Source organism: Cibotium barometz, chromosome 9, assembly GCF_041138505.1.
Source record: "Cibotium barometz isolate CiBa-2024 chromosome 9, ASM4113850v1, whole genome shotgun sequence".
Classification (NCBI taxonomy): Eukaryota; Viridiplantae; Streptophyta; class Polypodiopsida; order Cyatheales; family Cibotiaceae; genus Cibotium; species Cibotium barometz.
In genome coordinates this window covers 41803055-41827279 of record NC_141054.1, presented here as the reverse complement: position 1 = coordinate 41827279, position 24225 = coordinate 41803055, and the positions used below count along the sequence as shown (strand labels likewise).

Below are 24225 nucleotides of genomic sequence, written 5' to 3'. Positions count from 1 at the left end.
GCTTTTTCTTTTCAGGCTTGTCCTCTGTCTCGGGAGGATTCGATGGGCTAGGTTTAGGCCCAGATCTATTCCCACGAAAAGGAGCAGCCATTTTTGACTCAACAGACATCATGTTGTTCCTATTGGAACGAGATTGCTCCTCACTGAGCAAGAGAGTCACAAGGTTGTCAAAAGTGACAGCATTACGTACGGTACTGATCGATAGAGTCACCTTCAAGCATGCGGTCAGTCTCAAGCTTGCCCCGAAGGTAAGCTACAGGAGCCTCATTGCGACCTGAATACAATGCCGCCAAGGTATCCCAAGCACCCTTTGCAGTGGTGCAAGATGGAATGTGCGGAATAATATGCCTACGGCACGAGAGAGCAATCAATGCATGGGCTTGAGCATCCCTAGCATCCCAAGTACGCTGTTGTTGAGTAGGAGGAAGACGAGGAGGTGGACCTGCAGGAGGATGAGCGGGAATCACTTCACCTTCTGCTGGAGCAGGTGCAAGAGGATGCTCCTCAGTGCCATCCACATACAACCATACATTTTTGGCAACCAAAACATGACGCATCATATAAGCCCACATAGGGTAGTTGTCCCCATTGAGCTTGTCCTCTTGAGATAGCATTCCAAAGACGTAATTATTACTGTTGGCCATGATAGGACAGCAAATCTGTCACAAGTCACCACGAGTATGCAATGTCCAGCAAGACGGTAAGAATGCGGGAGATAAATAGCAAGATAACCAATGGACTGAAAGGGAACTCCTTCACCAGAAGAAATACATATGCATGTCCCAAATCTGCAAGTGTACTGCACGATGATGCAAATCTGTCAAAGTGTCCACAATGGCATACATATACTGCAACAAACCACAAATGTATACATGTGCTGTGAAAAACACAATCAGCTGACACGTGTAAGAGCTGCAAGTGCTCAAATCCTGGCAGATCAAATGTAAATTGGTCGAATGCTCCAAAAATGGGCTCAATGTAGAAAAGCCCTAATTTTAGGCAACCAATTAGACCACATTTGAACCGGATTTGCACCTGTAAATCTGCTAATGCGATTGTCACCTGCACCAAGTGCTGCAATGCCCAAAAATTGGGGGGAATGCCCCAATGCCAACCAAATGTGCCTGTAATACCCAAAAATTTGGGGGACATGCTCCAATGCCAACCAAATGTGTCTGTATTACCCAAAAATTTGGGGGAAATGCTCCAATGCCAACCAAATGTGCCTGTAATACCCAAAATTGCCTGCAAATAGTGCCAATTTCTGCAAAATAGTGCCATTTTTTTGCAAAATCGAGTCAATTTCTGCAAAATCCCCAAATTTCTAGTGCAATTATGCACCAAATCTGCTGAAATCAATGCCAATGTGTGCCAATGTTGCAATTGCAGGCTCAATTGTAAAAAGCCCCAAAGTTGAACAGGCAATGTGTGCAATTTAAGGTTAAACCTTGCAGATCTGGAATTTCAAGTTGCTTTGGGCAGTGCAGAGCAGGCACAGTTGCAAGTACAGCCGTATGGTATAGGTGCAGGTACGGTCGTACGACGGTGGGCGACGGCACAGGCGGCGGTGCTCAAGGCAGTAGGCGCAGGCGGCGGCGTGGTGCCGCTGAGGGCGGCGATGGCGTCAAGGCAGGTACGGGCGCAGACGGCTACTGTTGCAGCTGGCGCAGGGCACCCAGATCTGAGGCCAGAGGACGGGCGGCGCCAGATCTGGAGCGACGTAGGCGGCGCGAAGTAGATCTGGGGTGGCGCGAAGCAGATCTAGGGCGTACAGGGGCGACGTCGCGGCGACGGCGGCGACAGCGGCGACGGCGGTACAGGCGGCGGCGGCGTTAACGCACAAGGGCGGCGGCGGCAGCGTGGTGGAGCTGAGGGCGACGGCGGCAGGGCCGTACAGTACGGCATACGAAGAGAGCAGAGGCGGCGTGCAGAGGCGGCTGAGGGCGGCGACAGGATGGCTGCTGGGCGGTTGAAGGCAAAACCTTAACTCTAACCCTAATGCAGCAAAACCCTAATTCCCAGATGTGTGCAATAGGCTCAAGCTCTGACGGGCAGCAGGGGGCAAACCCTAATGCTAACCCTAACCAAGCTCTGATACCAATGTTGGGTAGGAGGGAAGCTAGCTTGCGCACACGCGCGCGCGCGCGCGCGCACACACACACACACACACACACACACACACACACACACACACAACCTCAAGCACAGAGAAACGTGAGAGTGCTGGAAAAGATGTACTCAATAATGATATGAAATGAAAGTACAAGTGAGTACTAAAAGGCCTAGGGCAAAGTGCCCAACACACATAAGTGTGTTCACACGGGGAAAAAACCTGTGTCTAGTCACAGGGAAAAAGTGCCCGTGAGTAAGCTGGGTTCACACCTGAACTAGCCGGGAGTGGACATGACCAACAACGTCACGGGGTAGAGATTGGTCGGTACGTCTTGCTAGTTAGCTCAGCTCGTGGCTCGGTGGAGACAGCCAAGACTTGTGGGTTTTGCCCACGGCTCTCAAGGTTGGGTGGTGAGTTAGGCCTGCACCCCCTTCACGTTATTTGCCTTTTTTTTGCAGGTTTCGAGTCATGTTTAGGAGCATTCTACGAAGAGATCCATGGGGATTTGACAGTGGTATCAGACCATGCCTCGAAGAGCGTGCAAGTCAGTAGGTAGAGAGGAAAGAGGTCAACGAAAAAGGTATGAGTTCGAGATGATTGTTGTTTTTTTTCGTGTATACTGTTTTTTTTTAAAGAATCCAGTGTATTGTATTATGTTTGCATCGATGGAACCCGTGTTGAGGGTTTTGGTGCATAGGGTCGATTTGAACTATATATGAAGAGAGTTATTTTTCTGGCAAGGAGTCAAGCAAAGTCTGTCGGCTATGTGACCTGGCTGTGTGAACAATGAGAGAAAGAGAGAGATGGAGATGTCGGCTATGCGTGGAAGCATGTGGCCAGACCAGACGGTAAAGGGATGGAACCCGTCAGGTAGCAGGCGGCCAGGTTGTCGGGCGTGCAGAAGCGACCCTCAGGCGGCGCTGTTGCTGCTTGTGGGTGACGGTGCAGATCTCCCTGTAGTCGCCAGCTGGCAGGGAGCAAAAAGCGTCGTTTTTTTTTCAGCCCACGACTAATTAAGCGAAACACTGCTTTCGTTAAAAAAAAAAAGCTTTATGTTTTTTTTAAACAGAAACGTAGCACCTATTTTTTTAAACAAAAAAGCAATGGTAGCTTTTATGCGTGGTTTTTTAAAAACATAAAAAATTGGCACCTTAGCGTGGGTTTCAAAAAAAAAAAGTAGTTTTTATGCTTAGCTTTTAAAAGCCTTATGTGTGGCTTTTCCAAAAGCCATCTCATATGGTAAAAAAAAAAAAACAAAACAAAACAAAAGCCACACATAAAAACACACGCTTTTGGGGGGATTATAAAATACCCCTAGAGTGAGCTTTTAGCCACACATCTCCTCAAGCTCTCTAGCACTTTTCCTTGCTTCCAGCCAAGATTTTCTCTCACTTGCCCTCTTCAAGATGTCGACCCAAGAATTGGAGATGGAACCCATTCCTGAATGTGAAGACCTGCCGGCTACTGAGACCGCCGATGGCGATCTTTTCGAAGATTTTGTGACTAAATCTGTTTTTTGGGAGTTTAAAGTTACTTTCGAAGCATCTTTCTCGGAACGTCAGGCACAAGTTGCCACACAGATGCAGGCTTTACAGAATTCCATCTCTTTATTGACCACTACCCTGTTACTCTCTCGGGCATGGATACCTTGGCATCTGCTTTAGGCCCCAACATTACTCTGGAACAGTTTGGGGGCGAGCAAAAGCAGCGTACCAAGGAGATTGTGGACACATGGCTACATAAGTGGTAGGTCCATTTCCAGTTTTATCCATATGGCGATGACAAAAAGATTCAGTTAGGAGCAGGTTTCCTCTCAGGCAAAGCTTTGCTATGGTGAGAAGAACTCAAATCTAAACCAACAACTTGGGCACAATTTGAAGAAGACTTCAAGAAAGAATTCCTCAAGAAGGAGGATAACTATGATATCGTTGCTCAGTTTGCCAGTTTGACCATGACCTTGCAGAATCTCACTTATGAGGTCTACCTCCAAAAATTTAGAAGATGGATTCTATTACTCTTTTGGGTTTCTTCGTAGCAGGTTTACCCGACTCGTACCGTTTACAGGTCAAAAACAACAAATGCAAAACTTTGGACGAGACCATTCATTTTGCTTGTATTTATGACGATATGATAGTCTCTTCCAAAACCAAACCTGTGACCGAGCAGGGGAATAAGCACAAAAGAAAGTTCTCCGCGCCAATGGCTAGCATGATTGAAGGAAAGTCTTCGGACCAACCTTCAAAGAATTCTACTTCGACTCCAGTAAAGAAAAACCGTCTCCTCAAGGCTTTGAAGCTCAAGGAGGAGGGACGTTGCTTCATCTGCAAAGAAAAAGGACATATGCGTAACGAGTGCCCGAAGAAGGGTGCTAAGACCAACGCAGGACCCAAGACGAAGGCAACCAACTAGTTGTCTTTGACAGGTACTTCGGTCACTGTACTTTCTCGCCCTAGTTCATGTTCTGATTGTATGTTCAACTCTAAAGTTTTTGGCTTGCATGATCTTCTCCGAGTTTATGGATAAGTGAATGGCCATAGAATCCACGTTTTTCTGGAAATTGGAAGCTCACACAACTTTGTTAATTACAAACTTGTGCAGAAATTGGGTCTGGACACAACACCTAGCGATCATACCTACGAGGTACGCCTACTTGCGGGTCGGAAAGTGTGGGATCGAAAGGTGGAGAAGCTACCGATCCGGATTCAGGACTACGAAGATATTCAGGAGTGCTATGTTATGCATCTAGAGCATGCAGACTCCAAGTAAACCACCTTGGGGTGCGCCTGTGTTACTTAGGAGAAAGAAGGACAACAAACTAGATTACAAGAGACTGAACAAACTGACAATCAAGAACCGCTATCCTCTCCCTAGATCAAATGACTTGATTGACCGTTTAGTCAGAGCGAAGTATTTCACAAAGATAGATTTACGTACTGGCTATCACTAGATATGTATTCATGAAAGGCACGTCGAAAGAACCGCCTTTCGGATTAGGTATGGCCATTACGAGTTTCTCGTATTACCTTTTAGGTTAACCAATGCTCCAACCACTTTCCAACAAATGATGAATGATCTTTTTCGTGAACCTTTGGGGAAGTTCGTGGTTGTATTCCTGGACGATATTTCAGTATATAGTCGTACTCTTGAGGATCATGTTAGACACCTCACGATTGTCTTGACTATTTTAAGACAGAATCGACTATATGCCAAATTAAGTAAATGTGAGTTTTTTATGACAGAAATCATTTACTTGGGACACAAGATCACAAGAGACGGGTTGAGCATTGACTATGACCGCATTCAGAAGGTTTTGGCCTCGCCGATACTGCAGACAGTGAGACAACTTCGTTCTTTTCTTGGTTTTGTAGTTTTTCTTCGGAAATCTGTGCGGGAGTACTCTTAACTCACACTATCGATGACCGACTTGTTGAAAGGTCGTGGACGTAAGTCAAATCAGTCTATCTCTTGGAATAATGATTTAGATATGGCCTTCAGACTTTTGAAAGATAAAGTCAAGGAAGCACCTACCTTAGCACTACCCGATCCTAGTCAGTCTTATGTTCTTGAGACTGACGCGAGTGACTATGCGATCGGGGCTGCTCTATTCCAAGATGGTAGACCTGTTGCTTTCGAGAGTCGAAAGCTGGACGACACTCAATCTCATTGGCCAACCCTTGAGAAGGAGCTTTATGCTGTCATTCACGCTTTCAAGTTTTGGAGGCATTATTTATATGGCTCCAAGTTTGTGGTATTGACTGATCATCAATCAAGTATGTGTGTGATGCAGATGATTTGAGACGAAGAAAAGCTAGATGGGCAGAGTTAATGCAAGATTTTTATTTTGAAATACGCTATCGAAAGGGGTCCATGAATAGCAGATGCGATTAGTCGGATCAGAGAGGTGAATACTTTGTCGTTCATCGAGATTTCTACTGACTTATTTTAGTCATTGAGAGGGCTTTGTAGCATTGATAGTTATTTTGGTCTATATTGGCAGAGGATCCAAGACGGGAGCTCACTGATTGACCAAGACTCAGTGACTGAGCTGAATGGGAGAATTAGGGTTTCATGTGAGAGACAAACACACAGAGAAGAAGGGAGAGAGAGAGAGAGAGACATATGTGGGGATAAGTCAACTCAACAACTGTGAGTGTGTGACTCCCCTATCACACATGTATATTTGCACTAGTACACATAGTGTACTTAGTACATTAAAAGTACTAAGTGTACTATGTACTATAACTTATGGGCTAGTACACACTATAAGGGTGGCCATAATGCCTTTACCCCAACAACCTCCCACTTAAAGGCAAAGTGCCCTTAAATGAAGGAAAAGAAAAAATCAGCATGTACATGATAATATACAAGGCCATATCAAGGCTGAAACTGGCCTCATCCAATGCCCATCAAGTGTCTGCAATGAGCAAACCGCTCCGGATGCAAACTCTTTGTCAACAGATCAACCGGGTTGTCATCCGTATGAATCATAACAAGCTGAATTTGCTTGTTCTCTATCACCTCTCTGATGAAGTGATACTTCACATCCACATGCTTCGTCTTTGCATGAAAGACAGGGTTCTTTGCCAACTGGATGGCACTCTGACTGTCACAATGCAACAACGGAATATCCCCTGTATAACCCAAATCAACCACTAACCGAGATAGCCATAATGCCTCCTTGCAAGCCTCTGTGGCTGCAATATACTCGGCCTCTGTAGTAGATAAGGCAGTGCACTTCTGCATCCTGGATATCCATGACACAGCACCTCCTGTGAATGTAAACACATAACCGGTAGTAGACTTCCGGTTATCTGGATGACTGGCATAATCCGAATCCGTGTAACCATGCACTAATGCATCCTGTTTGCCAAAGCAAATGCACATATCCTGTGTGCCCTTCAGGTATCTCATGACACCTTTCACTGCTTCCCAATGCTTCTTGCCAGGTTTGGCCATGTATCTAGAAACCACTCCCACTGCAAATGCAATGTCCGGCCTAGTAGCAACCATGGCATACATGAGACTGCCACAAGCTGAAGCATACGGAATCTTGGCCATATCAGCCCTGTCACTATCCGACTGTGGGCTGTCCATAGCACTGAGTTTCACATATGGAGGCAAAGGAGTACTAGTCTTCTTCCCCCCGTCCATATTGAACCTCTACAAAACTTTGCCAATGTATTCCTTCTGAGACAAATACAACACATGCTGATTTCTGTCCCGAAGTATCCGCATACCCAAAATGTGATTTGCATCACCCAAATCCTTCATATCAAAGGTTTGATGCAGCCTCTTCTTCAAGGCAATCATCTCTTTACGAGATTTCTCGGCAATCAACATATCATCAACATACAAGATGAGGATCAATAGACTGCCATCCAAAGCTTTCTTGGTGTATAAGCAGTGATCTATGTCACTCCTCCTGAAATTCTGGGATTTCATGAATGTATCAAATTTATGATACCATTCCCTTGGTGCCTGTTTGAGCCCATAAAGACTCTTTTTCAGCTTGCATACAAGCTTCTCCTTTCCATTTACTGCATAACCCTTTGGCTGTTGCATATATATCTCCTCATGGAGATCACCGTGAAGAAAAGCAGTCTTCACATCCATCTGAATCAAATCCAGATCATCATGAGCAACCAAAGCTAATACAGCTCTAAGTGTGGTCATTTTGACCACTGGAGAGAAGATCTCATCAAAGTCCACACCATATTCCTGCTTGAAGCCCTTAGCCACTAACCTGGCTTTGTATCTTGGCTTTGCATCTGATGCAACTTTGAGCCTGTAAACCCACTTGCATGGCAAAACCTTCTTGCCTGTAGGCAAATGCACCAACTTTCATGTTCCATTTTTGTGCAGAGAATCCATCTCTGACTTCATGGCACGCTCCCAAAGAGCCTTGTCTGCCCTCTGTAAAGCCTCCTTATAACATGAGGGCTCCCCACAGTCAGTGAGCATCAAGTAGTCAACCCCTGGAACAAACCTGTCAGGGGCTCTGGAAGGTCTTGTGGACCTCCGTACCCAATGACCATCATTTGCAGGTTGCTGTCCAGCTTGCATATCACCTATTGGTGGCTCCTGTTCCATGCCATAAGGTTGAAATATCATGCCCGGTATCTCCTCTAACTGTGGGATATCCATAGGGATATCTTCTGCCATCTCTGGCTGTCCATTTGGACCATTTTCAGCACCATTTAAGGCTGGTTTTGTTGCTGTAATGGCTGATTTACAGCCCTTGGTTGTTGTCCATGATGTCCATCATCATCAAAGATGACTCTGCCAGGATCCTGTTGCCTTGCAGGCTCCTTATACATGCATGTCTCATAAAAAATGACATCATTGCTGCGTATAATCTTTCTATTCAGTGGATCCCAAAGTCTATACCCCATTTCACCTCTGTCACCATATCCTAGGAATATGCGTTTGTGAGACTTAGGATCAAGTTTGGTGCGCATTTCCCTGCGTATGTGCACGTACGCAACGCAACCAAACACTCTCAAGTGCTTGTATGACGGAGGCTTCCCTGTCCATACTTCCTCTGGCACTTTCCCACCAAGCCTCGTGTTAGGTGACCTGTTTATAAAATGAACGGCTGTCATAACAGCTTCATCCCAAAAACCATGAGGTAATGCAGCATGTGACAACATAGAACGGACCTTCTCCTGAATGGTCCTGTTCATCCTCTCTGCTGTCCCGTTTTGTGGAGGATCATAAGGAGTAGAGAGCTCCCTCTTGATGCCTTTAGCATCACAAAAGTCCTGAAACTGTTTGGACATATACTCTCCACCATTGTCGGAACGCAATGTCTTCAGTGTTTTGCCAGTTTGATTCTCAACAAGAGCAACAAACTTCTCAAACACTGAGAATGTATCACTCTTCAAACGAAGAGGATAAACCCACACCTTGCGTGTGGCATCATCAATAAAGGACACAAAATATTTTGCCTCTCCCAAAGAAAGCTGAGGCATCTCACATACATCTGTATGCACAAGCTCTAACTGAGCATCTTTCTGTCCAAGAGCTTTCTTGTGGGGGCACTAGAGTTGCCTGCCATATATACAATGCTCACAAAACTGAAAACTTGAGAACTTTAGAGAAGGCAAGTAACCAAAACGAGACAATTGCTCCATTCCCTTGACACTCATGTGTCCCAACCGGCTATGCCACATAGAGATTTCCGGCAGCTCGGTTGCATTTACATTAGCATGGTGACAAACACCTGCATGCATGAAGTAAAGAGTGTCCACCTTAGAGCCTCTGGCAACAACCAGTGAGCCCTTACTAATCTTCCACTTTCCACGACCAAATGTGGTAACATAATCAGCATCATCAAGCTGTCCAGTAGAAAGCAGGTTCTTCTTGATCTCAGGCACATGCCTGACATCATGGAGCATAAGCTGTGAGCCATCTGAAAACACAAGCCTCACATCACCTCTGCCAAGAATCTTGCATGGTTGTCACCCAAATAAACTACTCCTTCATCGCCAGCAGTATACCTGACAAACAAGTCTCTGCAACCTGTGACATGAAAGGAGGCACCTGAATCAATGATCCATGAGTGCATACCATGACCATCTTCTGCAAGAAGTGAATGGGCATCAAGTGAAGACGTGAATAGGACCTCATCCTCACTGTCACCTGCATGTGACACATTGACTTCTTCAATCTTGACTCTACTTTTGCCCTTTGGCTTTACATCTTTGGCTTCATCTTTGTCTTTGTCTTTTCCTTTGCCCTTTTCCTTTTGATCATTCTTCCATTTGTAGCATTGCTTTTTGATGTGTCCCTTCTTGCCACAATAATGGCATTCCAAGTCCTTTTTGGAGCGGGACTTGCTCCTTCCCCGTTCTTGGCTTTTACCCTTTGCTGGGATCTCCCACGTGCATTCATTGCATTGGACTTGCTCCTTCCCCGTTCTTGGCTTTTACCCTTTGCTGGGATCTCCCACGTGCATTCATTGCATTGGACTTTCCAACAGAGTTGTTTTTCCTGTTCATCTCCTCTTGAAGGAGCGCACCCTCAACATCTGCATATGACAGCATAGCATTTGAATTGCTAGTGGCTGTCCTGAATGTGTCCCAACTCTCTGGCAAAGTGCATAAGAGAAAAGTGGCTTTGAACTCATTGTCCATTGCCAACTTTTGATTAATGACCTGGCTGACAATACCATTAAACTCATTTAGATGGGCTGTCATAGACGCCCCTTCCTTCATCTGAAGACCTATGAGTTTCTTCAACCAATACACTTTGCTTGAGGCACTTTGCTGGGCATACAAGTCCTGCAATCTTTGCCACATTCCCCAAGCTGTCTTCTCTTCACGAATGTTGAAAAGTAAAGTGTCTGACACAGACAACATGATGGTGGATCTTGCTAGCTCATCCATATCTTCCCACTCTTCAGCAGTAAGAGAAGCGGGCATTACACCCCTTTCTTTGATAGGCTTGTGCTGCTTCTTCTGGAGCAACACATTATAGCACTGGGTTTGCCGAATATCATAATTATGTGAGCCTTCAAGCTTCTTGATGTGAAGCAATGAAGAGCTCTCACTTGTGGTTGCCATAGCAATATGCAACCTGTCAATGCCTGACTCCCTGCAAAATGTGCAAACACTGCACCAAAAGCACACAGAGTGCTCACAGTTGTTCTCCCAAAGTTTATCTCCCACTGCGGAAGCACAAATGCAACTCTACTCCCACTGTATGTGATAAAATCACCAAAATCTGGTTGCTGCAGATTTAGGACAGCACCTTAAATGTGCTTTGTTCCCCTTCCAAAGTACTGTACAGCAGTACTAAGTGCTCACCAATGATGTACCAAATCTGTACCGGCAGGTACAGCAGCTGAAAATGAGAATTTTCCTCACTCAAATCAGTGTACAGCCATGCCAAAACGTGCACAAAGTTGTACCAAATCTGTACCAGCAAGTACAGCAGCAATAAATGCTCTCCTGGCTGTCCAAATGAGTGAAAAGCAGACTTTTACAGTCCCCACCACTGCATACAACAGTCCCGAACAGAAATTGGGCAAAAGCCCCTTGACTGCAAGCTGATTTCTGAGGATTCAAGGCGTAAAAGTCTTGCCTGCTGCTTTGCCAAGCTCAACAAGCATAAAATCTTGAAAAGCCCCTTGATTTAAGATCAATTTCTGATCGTACATGGTACATTAACGCACATGAAAGCATCTAGAGTCTTCACAATGCTTCCCCCTGGCCACATATACATCCAGTACATAAAAGCCCCTTGATTTACAGGCACATTGAGTGCTTGACAGGCATCAACACATTGCCCAAAGCATCAATTGCGAGTGCCTGCATGCAAATCAACCCAATCGGCACAAAAGCCCTTTGATTTGCACTGCAATTTCCTGCAATTTTGGCCCGAATGTGAGATTGCTCACATCATACAGCATGTATGAATGCCCAATGGCACAATTACATCAAAAGCCCCAAATTTCGACATCCAATTTCTTGCAAATTGATCCTGAATGTGACCAATGTCACCCAATTTTGCCAATTTTGCTCAAAATTTGAGCAATTTGGCACCTGTACCTGCTCAATTGATGATTGTACCTGCTCAATTGCAAATCCCAAAAAAAATTGAAGCATGTACCTTTGAAATGAGCTGATTTCTGTTGCAATTGCAGGTACAGTATCTGGATCGTGCAGGTGGGCGTCGAATTTGCTGTATTGATGCTGTTGCTGTATTAGTGCAGACTCGTGCTGATGCTGATGCTGTTGCAGGTCACGCTTCTACAGTAGGGCACAGGTGGGTTGCTGCACGTCATAAGGGCTGTGAGGCAAGCTGGCTTGATCGTGACGTGGGTTAGCGACCCTATGCATGGCAACACGATCAAGGTTCCGTCAGGTTACAAGACAAGGCTATCGACGCAATCCTGGGCGAGGTGAAGGCATTCTTTGACGTCCACGAGGAGGAAGGCAGCCACGCGGGTGGTGTCCACCTGGAGATGACTGGTCAAAACGTGACGGAATGCATCGGCGGGTCGAGAGCTATGACTGTGGATGACTTGGCGTCCCGCTACCACACTCACTGCGACCCACGCTTCAACGCCTCCCAATCGCTCGAGCTTGCCTTCATCATCGCTGACAGGCTCCGCTATGCACGTGACCTGTCATGAAATCTGGCAAACAACGGAAACGAGGTGCGCTGAGGGCGCCTGCCTGTGATAACTCAAAATGTAAAGTAGCCCCTTCTAAGGCTGCAGAGTTGATGTCGCATTTCTAACTGATCTCCTGCTTGCTGCGCTTAGGGTTATCAGAAAACTGCCGAATTTGAATTTCTCAGTTTTAGTGCATTGGTCGCTGCTTGGTGGAGAGGAAATCGTGACAGTTAGAGCTTGGAGTGCTCACTGCTTTGCTTTTTTTTTTTTTGGCTTTGATACCAGTTGAATGGGAGAATTAGGGTTTCATGTGAGAGACAAACACACAGAGAAGAAGGGAGAGAGAGAGAGAGACATATGTGGGGATAAGTCAACTCAACAACTGTGAGTGTGTGACTCCCCTATCACACATGTATATTTGCACTAGTACACATAGTGCACTTAGTACATTAAAAGTACTAAGTGTACTATGTACTATAACTTATGGGCTAGTACACACTATAAGGGTGGGCATAATGCCTTTATCCCAACATGAGCAGCCTACCATTCAGGCTCTGGGAGGCCAGTGGATGATTCGGAATGGTTTAGTGTTCCGTAATGACAAAATTTGTGTACCACAGATCCCGGACATTAGGTCCAAGATTCTTAAGGAGTGTCACGACGCCCCTTCTGTTGGGCACCCTGGGGTACACAAGACATTAGCTTTAGTGAAACACACTTTTTATTGGCCAAAGATGAAAGGATATGTAGAAGATTATGTCCTCAAGTGTTAGATTTGTCAAACAAATAAAGCTGAACGCTTTAGACAGGTTGGGATGTTACATCCTTTGTAAATCCCAGGTAATAAGTGGAAAAGTATTTCCATGGATTTTATTACCAGATTGCCACGAACACGTCAAGGCCACGATTCTATTTGGGTTGTGGTGGACCGCTTGACAAGAATGGCTAGATTTTCACCTACACGGAAGATTGTTACAGCTATGCAATTAGCAAGGCAATTTATCGAGCAATTGATTAGACTGCACGGTTTATCGCAAGACATAGTCAGTGATATGGACTCTAAGTTTACAAGTGACTTTTAGAAGCTTGTTTTTGAGAAGTTGGAAACAACTTTGAATTTTGAGTTCCTCAGATCATCCTCAATCTGATGGTCAGATTGAAAGGGTGAATTAGACTTTGGAGGATATGCTTCGTGCATATGTCTCCAAAAGACAGCGTTCATGGGAGGATTATCTTCCTATGTTAGAATTCGCATATAATAGTACTAAGCATACGAGTACATTTTTTAGTCCTTTTATGCTTATGTACGGTTTTCAACGTAGATCACTTGTTACCGTGGGATTTTCAAGACTTCAACACGATGCAGCATGTAATGTTTTGCAAGATATGCAAGAAATGTTACAAGTTGCGAAGGAATCTATTAGAAGTGCTCAAGACAGAGAGAAATTTTATTCTAATAGACATCATTCACCTAGAGAGTTCTCTGAAGGAACGATGGTGTGTTTGCGAGTTCCGAAAGATTCCAAGACTATACGGACGGGCCGATCTCCGAAATTATCCCCTAGATACTGTGGACCATTTCGGGTTACACGTCGGATCGGGTCAGTTGTATATGAACTGGACTTGCCTTCTCATGTGAAAGTTCATCCCGTATTTCATGTCAGTAGACTTAAGGAAGTACTCGGTGGAATAGACGAGTTTTTTCCGAGACTATACGGACGGGTCGATCTCCGAAATTATCCCCTAGATACTGTGGACCATTTCGGGTTACACGTCGGATTGGTTTAGTTCCATATGAACTGGACTTGCCTTCTCATGTGAAAGTGACAGGTGGGCACCCAAGTATGGACGGGCGGGCGCCCAAGTGTGGACGCCCGGTGACCGGCCAAGTACCTATAAAAGGGTGGCCAAGGTTTGTCAATTGTTCATAGAGTCTCACTAGTCTTTGTGAGAGCTCTATGGTCAGGAGCCTGGATCTAGTGTAGACGTGCACTTGCTTCATGCAGCCGAGCCCGGTAGAAGTCTCGAGGCCCACAAGAGTAGCTCCCTGGCAGTATGGGATGTCACGGGGTAGAGATTGGTCGGTACGTCTTGCTAGTTAGCTCAGCTCGTGGCTCGGTGGGAACAGCCAAGACTTGTGGGTTTTGGCCACGGCTGTCAAGGTTGGGCGGCGAGTCAGGCCTACACCTCCTTCACGTTATTTGGCTTTGTTTTGCAGGTTTCGAGTCATGTTTAGGAGCGTTCTATGAGGAGGGGGATTTGACAAACGTGCTCGTGGATTGTTCCTGAATAAATTCCTGAAAGGGGGTGTTGCCTGTTCCCCGCTCAATGTGGTGTATTGTGCAAGATCCCTATTTCCTTTCTCTCTTTCTCCTCTCCCTATCATTAGATCTTGGACACGTGGTTGAATCTGTCACGTCACGCCCCGTTGCGCTTGCACAAGGACAAGACGGCAAAGTCTACCGCCGAAAGCTCATACAAGTCGTTCGTCCGAATGCCCTTTGCAATGACCTTATTAACTCCATTAAGAATGACTGCACTATTCTTGTTGAAGTGAACCCGCAAGTCATGGTCATGTGCCTAGAAGCCCCATTGTCAATGATCCAAGAATCATTATGTGTTGCAACATTAGCCATCTTATTGCACACTTCTTCAATGCAAAAATTTCTATAGCATGATTGGATTCTTCCTTAGTCTTTAGAGTGCCATTCTTGGCATGTGCTTGCTTTTTCCTGCACTCTTTGGCTATGTGCCCTTTCTTGTTATTGTAAAAGCATTTAACTTTCTTTTGATTTGAAGAGTTAGAATCCTTACCCTTATTCTTTGTGCTACCTAGTCCCCACCACTGCATCCTCATGATCTCATCCCGAAGCAATGACCTGAACGCCTCGAATGTGAGAGGAGTAGGCCTGACACAAACATTCAAAGATGTAATAAAACTATCATACGTAGGCGGCAATACCCTTAGACAACAACAACAAGCGAGATCTGGAGAGAGCACACTCATGCCGATTGCAGCCATTTGGTCAAGGAGATCTTTGATTCTAGTGAGAAACACCACCACCGTTTCACCTTTATCTAGCTTCTCTTGTTGAAGCTGATTTTCGAGTTTCTGAATCCTTGAGGGATTTGTGGTCTCATACTGGCTCTGCAACAAGGTCCATGCTTCTACAACTATGGGGACATGCTAAACCATGGTTAGCACACTATCTTCTATGCTTGAGCATCTGAATCCCTTGGTCTCCAAGCTTGAACAAGGTTGACAACAGGTGGTATAGGGTTGCCATTTGCATCCCTTGTTGGTGGTAGGTGAACATCAACACCAATGACGGTGTCCCATAGCTCATAGGAGGAAAGAATAGCCTTAAGCTTGAACATCTAGAGAGGATAATTGAAGCCGTTAAGCTTTCCATCACACGGAATGGTGGTGGGAGCAGAAGATGCCATTTCTCTTCTCTAAGGGATTGCCAGACAACAATTATAGAAGAAGTTTTGTACCAAGCCGGTGCTCTGATACCATGTAAGAGAATACAACGTGTGGTGTATACAAGAGAACACTCACAAGTAGGAGGATCTTTCATAGCACAACTTTTAAATACAAATTGCACAATAACAGAGATAGAGAAGAATATTGTATTACTGAAGTGACACGATAGATAGCAAATCCCCACACCTGTGCTCTCATGTGAAGGGAGCTTCGATGGCTGATTTGGAATTGCTAAGACGGAGGCTGTATGCTAATCTAGGGAGTAAACTCATAGTGATGACTGATGAACTGTATGGAGAAGGGGCCGTGTATACACGGGGTGGCCTTGACATGACCGTGTAGGTCCGTAGACTCGGCTCATAAAGATGTACTAGATAATGCGTAGCAGTTCTCCCACCTCCCACGGCCATCCCAGCTCATCTTGGGCCCCGTTCAGGCCTCACAATGTTAGGACTGGGTGTCCAAGTGTAAAGTCTACCTACTCCATCTGTGGACCGTTATGAGATAATTGTCCAATGTAGCACGTAGCCTATCTGGCAGTGTGCCAAATCTAACCCAAGCCATCTCTAAACCAACTGGCCTCATAGGCCACCTTCCCATGTGAATATGGGGTTGCCGGGCGCATATGCTGCTCAACCATGGCTACTTCTCATAGTGGGGCCCATACAAACGTGAGCTAACCGGTGCCTGGACACAATACAATATGAGGGTGGAGCATGATATCCAACACACCTATGGGAAACAAATCTGATTGTAGGCCCTCATGATCTTTTGCCTTACCATTTGGAGTTTCCGGATAGCTTGCGTCAATGACTGGTGAAAAGAGCAGATGTGGTGGGTCGGGGTATGTTGTGACATCCATAAGGGCTGTTGAGGAGTATGTCCATGTAGGCTTACCATATAGTTGGGTCAGTGCAGGGGCAGGCTGATTTCCTTTCCAAGAAGTGAAGGAAAAAGTCTTTGGAATTACAACTGTAAAAAATATCTAGCAGTTGTTCGTTTTTTTGCTTGAAATTCCTGTTTCTTGCATCTTACAAGTGTTGCCTTTTACAGAGACTCATAAAAAGCCCCGAAAAAGTCTTACGTGGTGTATCAGGCTACATTTGGGAGTCGGCCTACAGAAATGAAACATGTCAAGAGGGGTCAAGGGATCTTGAGGAGTGGCCATGCTATTCACGTTACCTTTAAGCAAGATGTTATCAGCAGTACAGAGAAATGCATATGCCGAGACAAGTGGATCTCAATGCATAGGCAGCAACAAGATGTCTACATAGCATTATGCTACACACACCCCGCCCCACCCCCTGTGGGGCACTCAACGCTTTGGCCAGATTGGAACCAAGGTCCCCCTCTTATGTCTTATTCCCAGACAGAAGAATTCTTTGAGTAGAGAGAAATACTACTAGTAGGACTTCAATGCAATGACAGCTGAAAGACACAGAAACGCTAGATTTTCAGGAGGATGCATTCATAACCCCAGAGGTTATGCCAGACATAAGCAGATGCAAAGCCAACAAAGGGCCTACAGTCATGGACCATGGTGTATGGCAAAACGATGGGTACAACGTGACGTTGCCAGTGTGGACATCATCGAGCCATTGCAATCCCATAGTGACAGGGAGATGGTCTTTATGAAACCCATCGTTGGCGCACCCCTATTTGGTGCAATGTGCAATTGTTTTAGTGGTGTGCAGATTACAACTATCATCAATGTATGTCAAGGTATCTTCTCTTGCTGTTGACGCAAGAGGTGGACCATTGGGTCTTGACTCATGGAAGTTTTTTTTTTTGTGCAGGTTACAAGCTGGCGGGATTTTATGAAAGCTGGCAACAAGGTAAAGATTCACTTTTTATTTTCTGTAAAACTATAGAGGTTCACAATTTGTGAAGCTGATTGGGTTATATGTTTTTAAAGGCCAAAAAGGGGGAGCTGCGGCCACCCAAGCTCAAGACAGAAGATCCGAATAAGTCATATGTGCAAAGACCAGTAAAGAAGGGCTGAGGTTCTGGAGAATTACGAAATGAAATGGTGCAAAGCATTTCTTCCCTAGTGTAACATATTATTAGCATTGTTGCTCTTTTTTTCTGTAAGAGATGCATTTATGGTTGATCCTTGGCTTTTTCTAATCCAGTCGGGGAAGAATGATAGCCAAAGTTGTTCATGCTTTATGGTTGAGATATGAAATCTCTCCTACACAGAAGAGCCAAGCGTCCCTTATAGGTGTCACTTTGCCACACATCACTGCTTACATAAGATCCCTTTTAAGAGGGTGTTCCCACACAAGAAATAACCTACACTAGCGGTTGTTCACACACACTAGGAACGCTTTATTTAATGCATGTTTTACACACAATATAAAGTGCTAGTTTACACCACCTAGCACGCACTTATTTCCACATAATCACTATTGATATTTAGCAAGATGGTTACTTTGATACCATTTCTTAAAGCCAACCATAAACTTCATAAAACAACATTAAGCCTACGCCTGACATGATTAGGCAGCGACACTAAGTTGTGCATGACATGTACATACATGCAGGTAGGTAGTCAGAGAAGGACCACCACTATTTCTTCTCCATTGTGGAAATGTGCAAGCATAAACCTTAACTTCCAATCAAGGTAGAATAGTGTTGGAAGAACTTCATATTGTGGGTACGGTCACCCCACAAGAGGGTGTTTCTAAGGCAAGTTACGGGCAGAGAGAGAGAGAGAGAGAGAGAGAGAGAGAGAGAGATTGAGTACTCTGTCATTGGCTTTTGCCAAGCCCCCAATTGTGGCCAATCCTTGATGTTGAAGCTGATGCTATTGAGAGTCAGCTGTGTTTTGAAGAACGAAGAATAGCCTTGTGCATATGTGTCTTGTTCATGGTGTTGATGTGTATTCCACCGTAGCTTCAGCATTAATGTTTGCACATGAGTTAACAATAGATGAACAAAATATAGTGCTCGCTGAAGCTCCCGCCTTCACCCCTGCTCGCGCTGCCTGCTCGCCCCTCGCCTTCCCTCCCTCACGCCCTCCCCCCCCCCCCCCCCCCCCCCCCGCCCTGCCACCACTTATGTGCCCCCCCCTTCATCTCGCCTTCTCGCCCTCTCTCGCGCTGAAGCGCCCGCCCCCCTTCAGCTCGCCATCGCGCCCCCCTCCCCTCTTCAGCGCCCCGTCCCCCCCCCCCCCCCCCCCCCCCCTCCGCCAGCCCTCTCTCCCCCCCCGCCTCTCCTTTCGTGCTGCCCCCCCCCCCCCCCCCCCCCCCCCCCCCGGGGGTTTTTTTCTTCGCCGCCTTAACCCCCCCTCCCCTTCTTGCTGGTTTTTCCGCCCCCTGGGGGTTCTTCTTTTTTTATCCTTCCGCCTTCCCTCTCCGCCCTTTGTGTGCAGCTCGGTTCTTGCAGGTATCGCATTCTCTCCGCCTTCGCCACAGCTTCAGACTCTGATGGAGGCTCCTCCCGCCCCACCTCAGACTTTCCAGTGTGGCTGGTCGCCCACAGGGGTTCTGCAGTTGGCACTTGGCTTGTCTACAGCGGTCTTCCGGCGGCCTGCGTCCGATGCGGCCACCCTATGGAGACACAGAGACATTGCCTATGGGACTGCCCTCACGCGCAGCAGATTTGGCTACAGATGTTGCGCATTCTGGCCCCCCTCTCTCCAGAGGGGATGTATACGTGGGGTGCCGCCGCTTGGTCGACTTCGTCAGGGCCTGCTATGGGCTATGAGACGGAGCAGGACAGCCAGGCCATCAGATTCATTAGGGACCAGCCTCGCCTTGTTCCTTCACTGGACTTCTCGTTCGCCGGCTGGACACAGGAGAGGGATCTACGATGGGAGCTCCTCAGCAGCCTCACCATATGGTTCACCTGGAGGGCCCAGTGTTTCCGGGCCTTTGAGGGGAGACTGGAGCCACCAGCCGAGACTGTTCGGGGGATCTGGCAGGAGCTTATCCACACCCTGCGAGGACAGTACGACCGCATCCGGGGTGACTCGGATGGGGCGATCTTGCGGCGCCAGGCCTTTCACACCACTTGGCGCAGCGGCCCCTTCTATACCCTACACATGGGGTCCCCCCGTTGGCACTACAGGCCACCTGTTTGGCTTTTCCCCCCTCCTATTGTATGATATAGCCTCTCAGTTCTTTGTACTGATTCTTGTATTTTTCAGCACCTAGGGAGAGTCTCCCTGGCTGCCTTGCTTTGTTCTCTGCTCTGTTTTCTTATGAGCAGAGAGGATCTTTTGTAGCCCTACGGGCGGTTTTGATATAACTAATGAAAGGATCTTTTCTCGGGGGAAAAAAAAAAGATGAACAAAATATACAATAAACTCCTTGTCAACACAAACTCCATAAAAATCATGCCAAATATGCTTTTGAAAGGCATCCCTTTCTGTTCAAGAGGTCAACTTTAAGTTTGTACTGGCTAATGGAATTGAAGGCAAGCCAAGACTTATCATGGACACGATTTGACATGTGGCATATGTGGTGTAACATGTACACACACCTTTGTAAAGGGGGTCACACCTATAAAAGGGACCAATATTGTAATGATTAAGTGTGCTTCGGCTTATTGCTTATCCCATTTAAATCTTGATTCTCAACATCTCTCTTTTTGCAAGATCCCATGAAGGCCAACAATATTATCAGGGCCTCTCTCCTGTCGTGAGAGTGCTGCAGTCCCATACAAGGAGATAAAGTCCATTGCCATCCATGCACCCATATGCTACCCTGACTCTCTAGGAGCCTCCCTCCAGGCTGGGATGACGATATAGCCCCTTTCTCTTATAGGAGGGCTATACACCTTGTCTCATGTCCATCTTTAGAATAAAATCAACTAAAGAAAGGGAGTCCAATTAAGGATAAGCTGCCTATAAGCATCATGAACTGCAGGCTCGTATGAAATCGCATGTCCCCACATCAGCATCAACATCAAGGTCTCGCCACGATCGGGGGGCTTGGCGAAAGCCAATGACAGGGTACTCAATCTCTCTCTCTCTCTCTCTCTCTCACTCTCTCCCCTCCCCCCCCCCCCGAATTTCTTTCTCGTTTTTCTCTTTTAGGGTTTTGCAGGTCATCATGGCAGCATTTTTAGTGTTTCGCTGCTCAGGAGACTGGGTTTCGTCTAGTGTTTTTAGGGTTCCCTAGGTTATTATGGGTGTGTTTTAGGGTTTCGCAGGTCATCATGTTTGCATTTTTAGGGTCTTCGCTGCTCAGGAGATTGCATTTTTAGGGTTTTGTCTAGCAGCCAAAACCCTAAAACGCAGCCATGATGACCTAGGAAACCTTAAAACACATCCATGATGACCTAGGGAACAGCTTAGGGTTGTTCAGGTAAGGGAATTGCATTGAGTACACAACTCACAGTTCACACGGCAACCTGAGTAATCACCTGCACACACACATTGCGGAGAATGCTTGCTTTTCTTTATAGCTCTCTCTCTCTCTCTCTCTCTTTGATGAGACACCAACTTCAGATGTACTCTCAGTTTTGGTCTCATAGGCCACTATGGCCTCTTAGAGACGTTAACATATCATTTCATTTCATTTCATTTCTCTCTCTCAGAGTTTTACTGCTGTTTTTCAGGTTTCAAACCGGCGCCTCTTTCTCTCTCTTCGAAGTGCCTCTTTCTCTCTCTTCGCTGCCTCCTCTCCCTTCTCTCTCTTCGCTGGCCTCTCACCTTCTTTCTCTTCGCTGCCCCCTCTCCCCTTCTTTACATTGCCTGCAAGAGGGCAGTTGCATCTGCCGAGTTTGTGCTGGCTTTGGCGATCTTGCACCTCCCACTGCAGCTTGGGTTTTTTCTACATTGTAACACGCACTCCCAGCTGTGAGAAGTGCTGCAGACATGGGATTCCAGGAAGAACTCAACAAGGTTGCAGGTAACTTGAAATCCCTCACATTAGACAGTAAGAAGATTGCAGATAGAACATTTCACAGTCACGAAAAACAATTTTTTGAGATCAAGGAGATGCAGGACCTGAAGTCCTTCATGAAAGAATCTTTTGTAGTCAAAGATGCATATGTCACTACCCAAAAGGAGGAGATCCAAGAACTGAAGCAACAACAGGCCAAAAACAATGAAAATATGGAACTTCTACATGCCATTGTTAACTCCTTAAGGGCTGAAAGGGAAGAGGGGGAACTCCCTATAGCCGAGGAGCTAAGGAACAAGCTTGCCGAGCTCAAGGCAGCCAATGAACACCCTACACAGAGCTGCAAACAGCCAAGCATGCCATGGAGAATGCCACACAAGAGGTAGCAGCCACAAAAGAAGTGGTGGTTGCCATCAAGTCGGAGATATTAGGGTTTACCACTTTGCACGGTGAGCTTGAAGATAGTTGTTTAGCTCCTTGTATATGTAGTGAGCCCAATCATAGTGTCCCAGTATGCACTTTTTGTAACTTGTGGATGTCTTACCTATTACACACGTCCCTAGGTTGACTTGCATAATGAAAGACAGTGCTCTCTACATGCCTTCTCCGCACAACTGGATCCTTTATGTTATCATACTTCATGCCATTGATGTTGTGAACTTCTTCTCTTTTAGCATGCCATCAAATGGTAGATCCTTCTTTTTTACTTGGTGTGTTTGTGTTGGTGGTGGCAGGTGCATGACTCCTCGGATGTCATTTTCCTCGATCATGACTTTGACCATGTTGCCATCTGGGCTGGTGACCTCACTCATCTCTTGGTCCCTTGGTTATAATTTTTGTTAAATTTTGTACACAAGCCTGGGTTGATAAACTTGGGTAGATCCTATGCATACTCTGTTCCAAACCCATTACCTGCAGCTTGGCCTTCACATCAGGGTTTTCTAGGAACATGACACATTCTTGCGAGTGGTACTGGAAATGTACCTTGCCCTTTGGAGTATCCACATCCTTCTGCACTATATAACCAGCCACTTAGTCCATCCAATAGTGTCGTCTTTTGAGACACTATTGTGGAATTATGTTGACTTTTTCTCTATTTCTTCAACGTAAAAATAGTTTCCATGTATTTTAGCTCTCTATTTTCCAACGTTAAAAACCAGAGTTTTTCATATGGTGCATCAAAACTTACATGTTTTGATTATTTTGAGCATTTATGATGCTTTCTAAGGGTCATCAGAGTCTACTATACTAATTTAGACCATCTACGCATATTTGATATGTATCATGAAAATCAAATTTTCACAACATGCAAAAGCTTATTGGTTTTTCATAACGTGAAAAGCTTATTGGTTTTTCACAGTGAAGTAATATGTGTGTTTTTCTTGATTTCTCTTCACTATTTTCTTAGGAAACATCCTTGGGTACTCTTTCATGCTTTTTGGTAGATTTTTAGCTAATGTAGAAAACTAGGTTTATATTTTCTTGATGTTTACAATCGTCTTGAGCTCATATAGCAAGTGGGACGCACTAAGAGACCCTTGAAACTTGTTTTTAATGATTTTTACTTGACGTGAAAAACCAAGTTTGTCTTTTCATGGTAGTGAAAAAATCACCGAGTTTTACACGATGACAAGGTTTTGAGTTTTTGATGTTTTTGTTAATATTAGTACATGCTAAGGAGAAAGATTAGATGATAAAAAACAAGTTATTTAGTGACATGAAAAATCCCAAGTTTCTCACGTGTGAAAAACTAGTTAGGTTTTCATGGTGAAATCTAAACTTTATTTTTTAACTTTTGCAAGCATGGTGGCTAAGTGAGATATGATATAGTAGATATAGGAAATAAGGTTTGTGGCAACCACCCGTTAGTTTGGTTCTACCGTGAGAGAAATGAGTCATTTCTCCTTGGTTTGAGTTTTTCACGACAATAATTTAGCATAGGAAATGTTAATTGGGAGGTCCAATTAGAGAGCTAAGATCTCTACTCTCTCTCTCTCTCTCTCTCTCTCTCTCTCAAACACACATCAAAGAGTAACAAGCAAGTAGAAGACTAGATATCTCATTCAGGGGGGTTGTCAAACGAGGGAGCTTAGTGGAGAGAGCTTTAGAGGGAGCTTTTCTTGGCTACCTCTCTCTCTCTCTCTCTCTCTCTCTCTCTCTCTCTCTCCCACCATTTTCTCCCACCACCTCTCACCACCTCCCAGTTGCACCACTCCATCCTAGCTCCTCTCTTTCTCTCTCTATCTATTACCATCTCTCTCTCTCTCTCTCTCTCTTCGACCATATCTTTCACTCTTCTCTCCCTCTATTCTAGCGCTCTTCTCTCTCTCCTACCATCTCTCTCTCTCTCTCTCTCTCTCTCTCTCTCTCTCTCTTCTAGCACACTCTTCTCTCTCTTTAACCATCTCACATCTCTTCGTCTTCTCTCTCTTATAATCTCTTTGTCTCTCTTCACTCTTTTTCCTCTCTCCATCTCTCTCCTACCATCTCTTTAACTCTCTCTCCCACCCTCATCTCTCTCTACTATCATATCTATATCTCTCACTCCTCTCTCCTACCATTTCTTTCTCTCTCCCTTCTCTCTCTCTCTCTCTCTCTCTCTCTCCCCCTATAGGGATTTCATTGATGTAATTATGAACATGTCAATAAGTTA

The 24225-nt window shown here is 45.5% G+C and overlaps 1 protein-coding gene across 2 annotated transcripts in view; it reads left to right on the top strand.

The window, feature by feature from the left end:
• Positions 1 to 22927, top strand: part of LOC147635598 (uncharacterized) — an 88693-nt gene extending 65766 nt beyond the window's left edge. For both annotated transcript variants that reach the window (XM_086802972.1, XM_086802971.1), the window contains 3 exons: positions 17517 to 17555; positions 17636 to 17749; positions 22307 to 22927. In XM_086802972.1, coding sequence (XP_086659098.1) covers positions 17517 to 17555; positions 17636 to 17722 — 126 coding nt within the window. In that variant the 3' untranslated portion in view covers positions 17723 to 17749; positions 22307 to 22927. The remainder of the gene's footprint in view (positions 1 to 17516; positions 17556 to 17635; positions 17750 to 22306) is intronic.
• The last annotated feature ends 1298 nt before the right edge of the window (positions 22928 to 24225 follow it).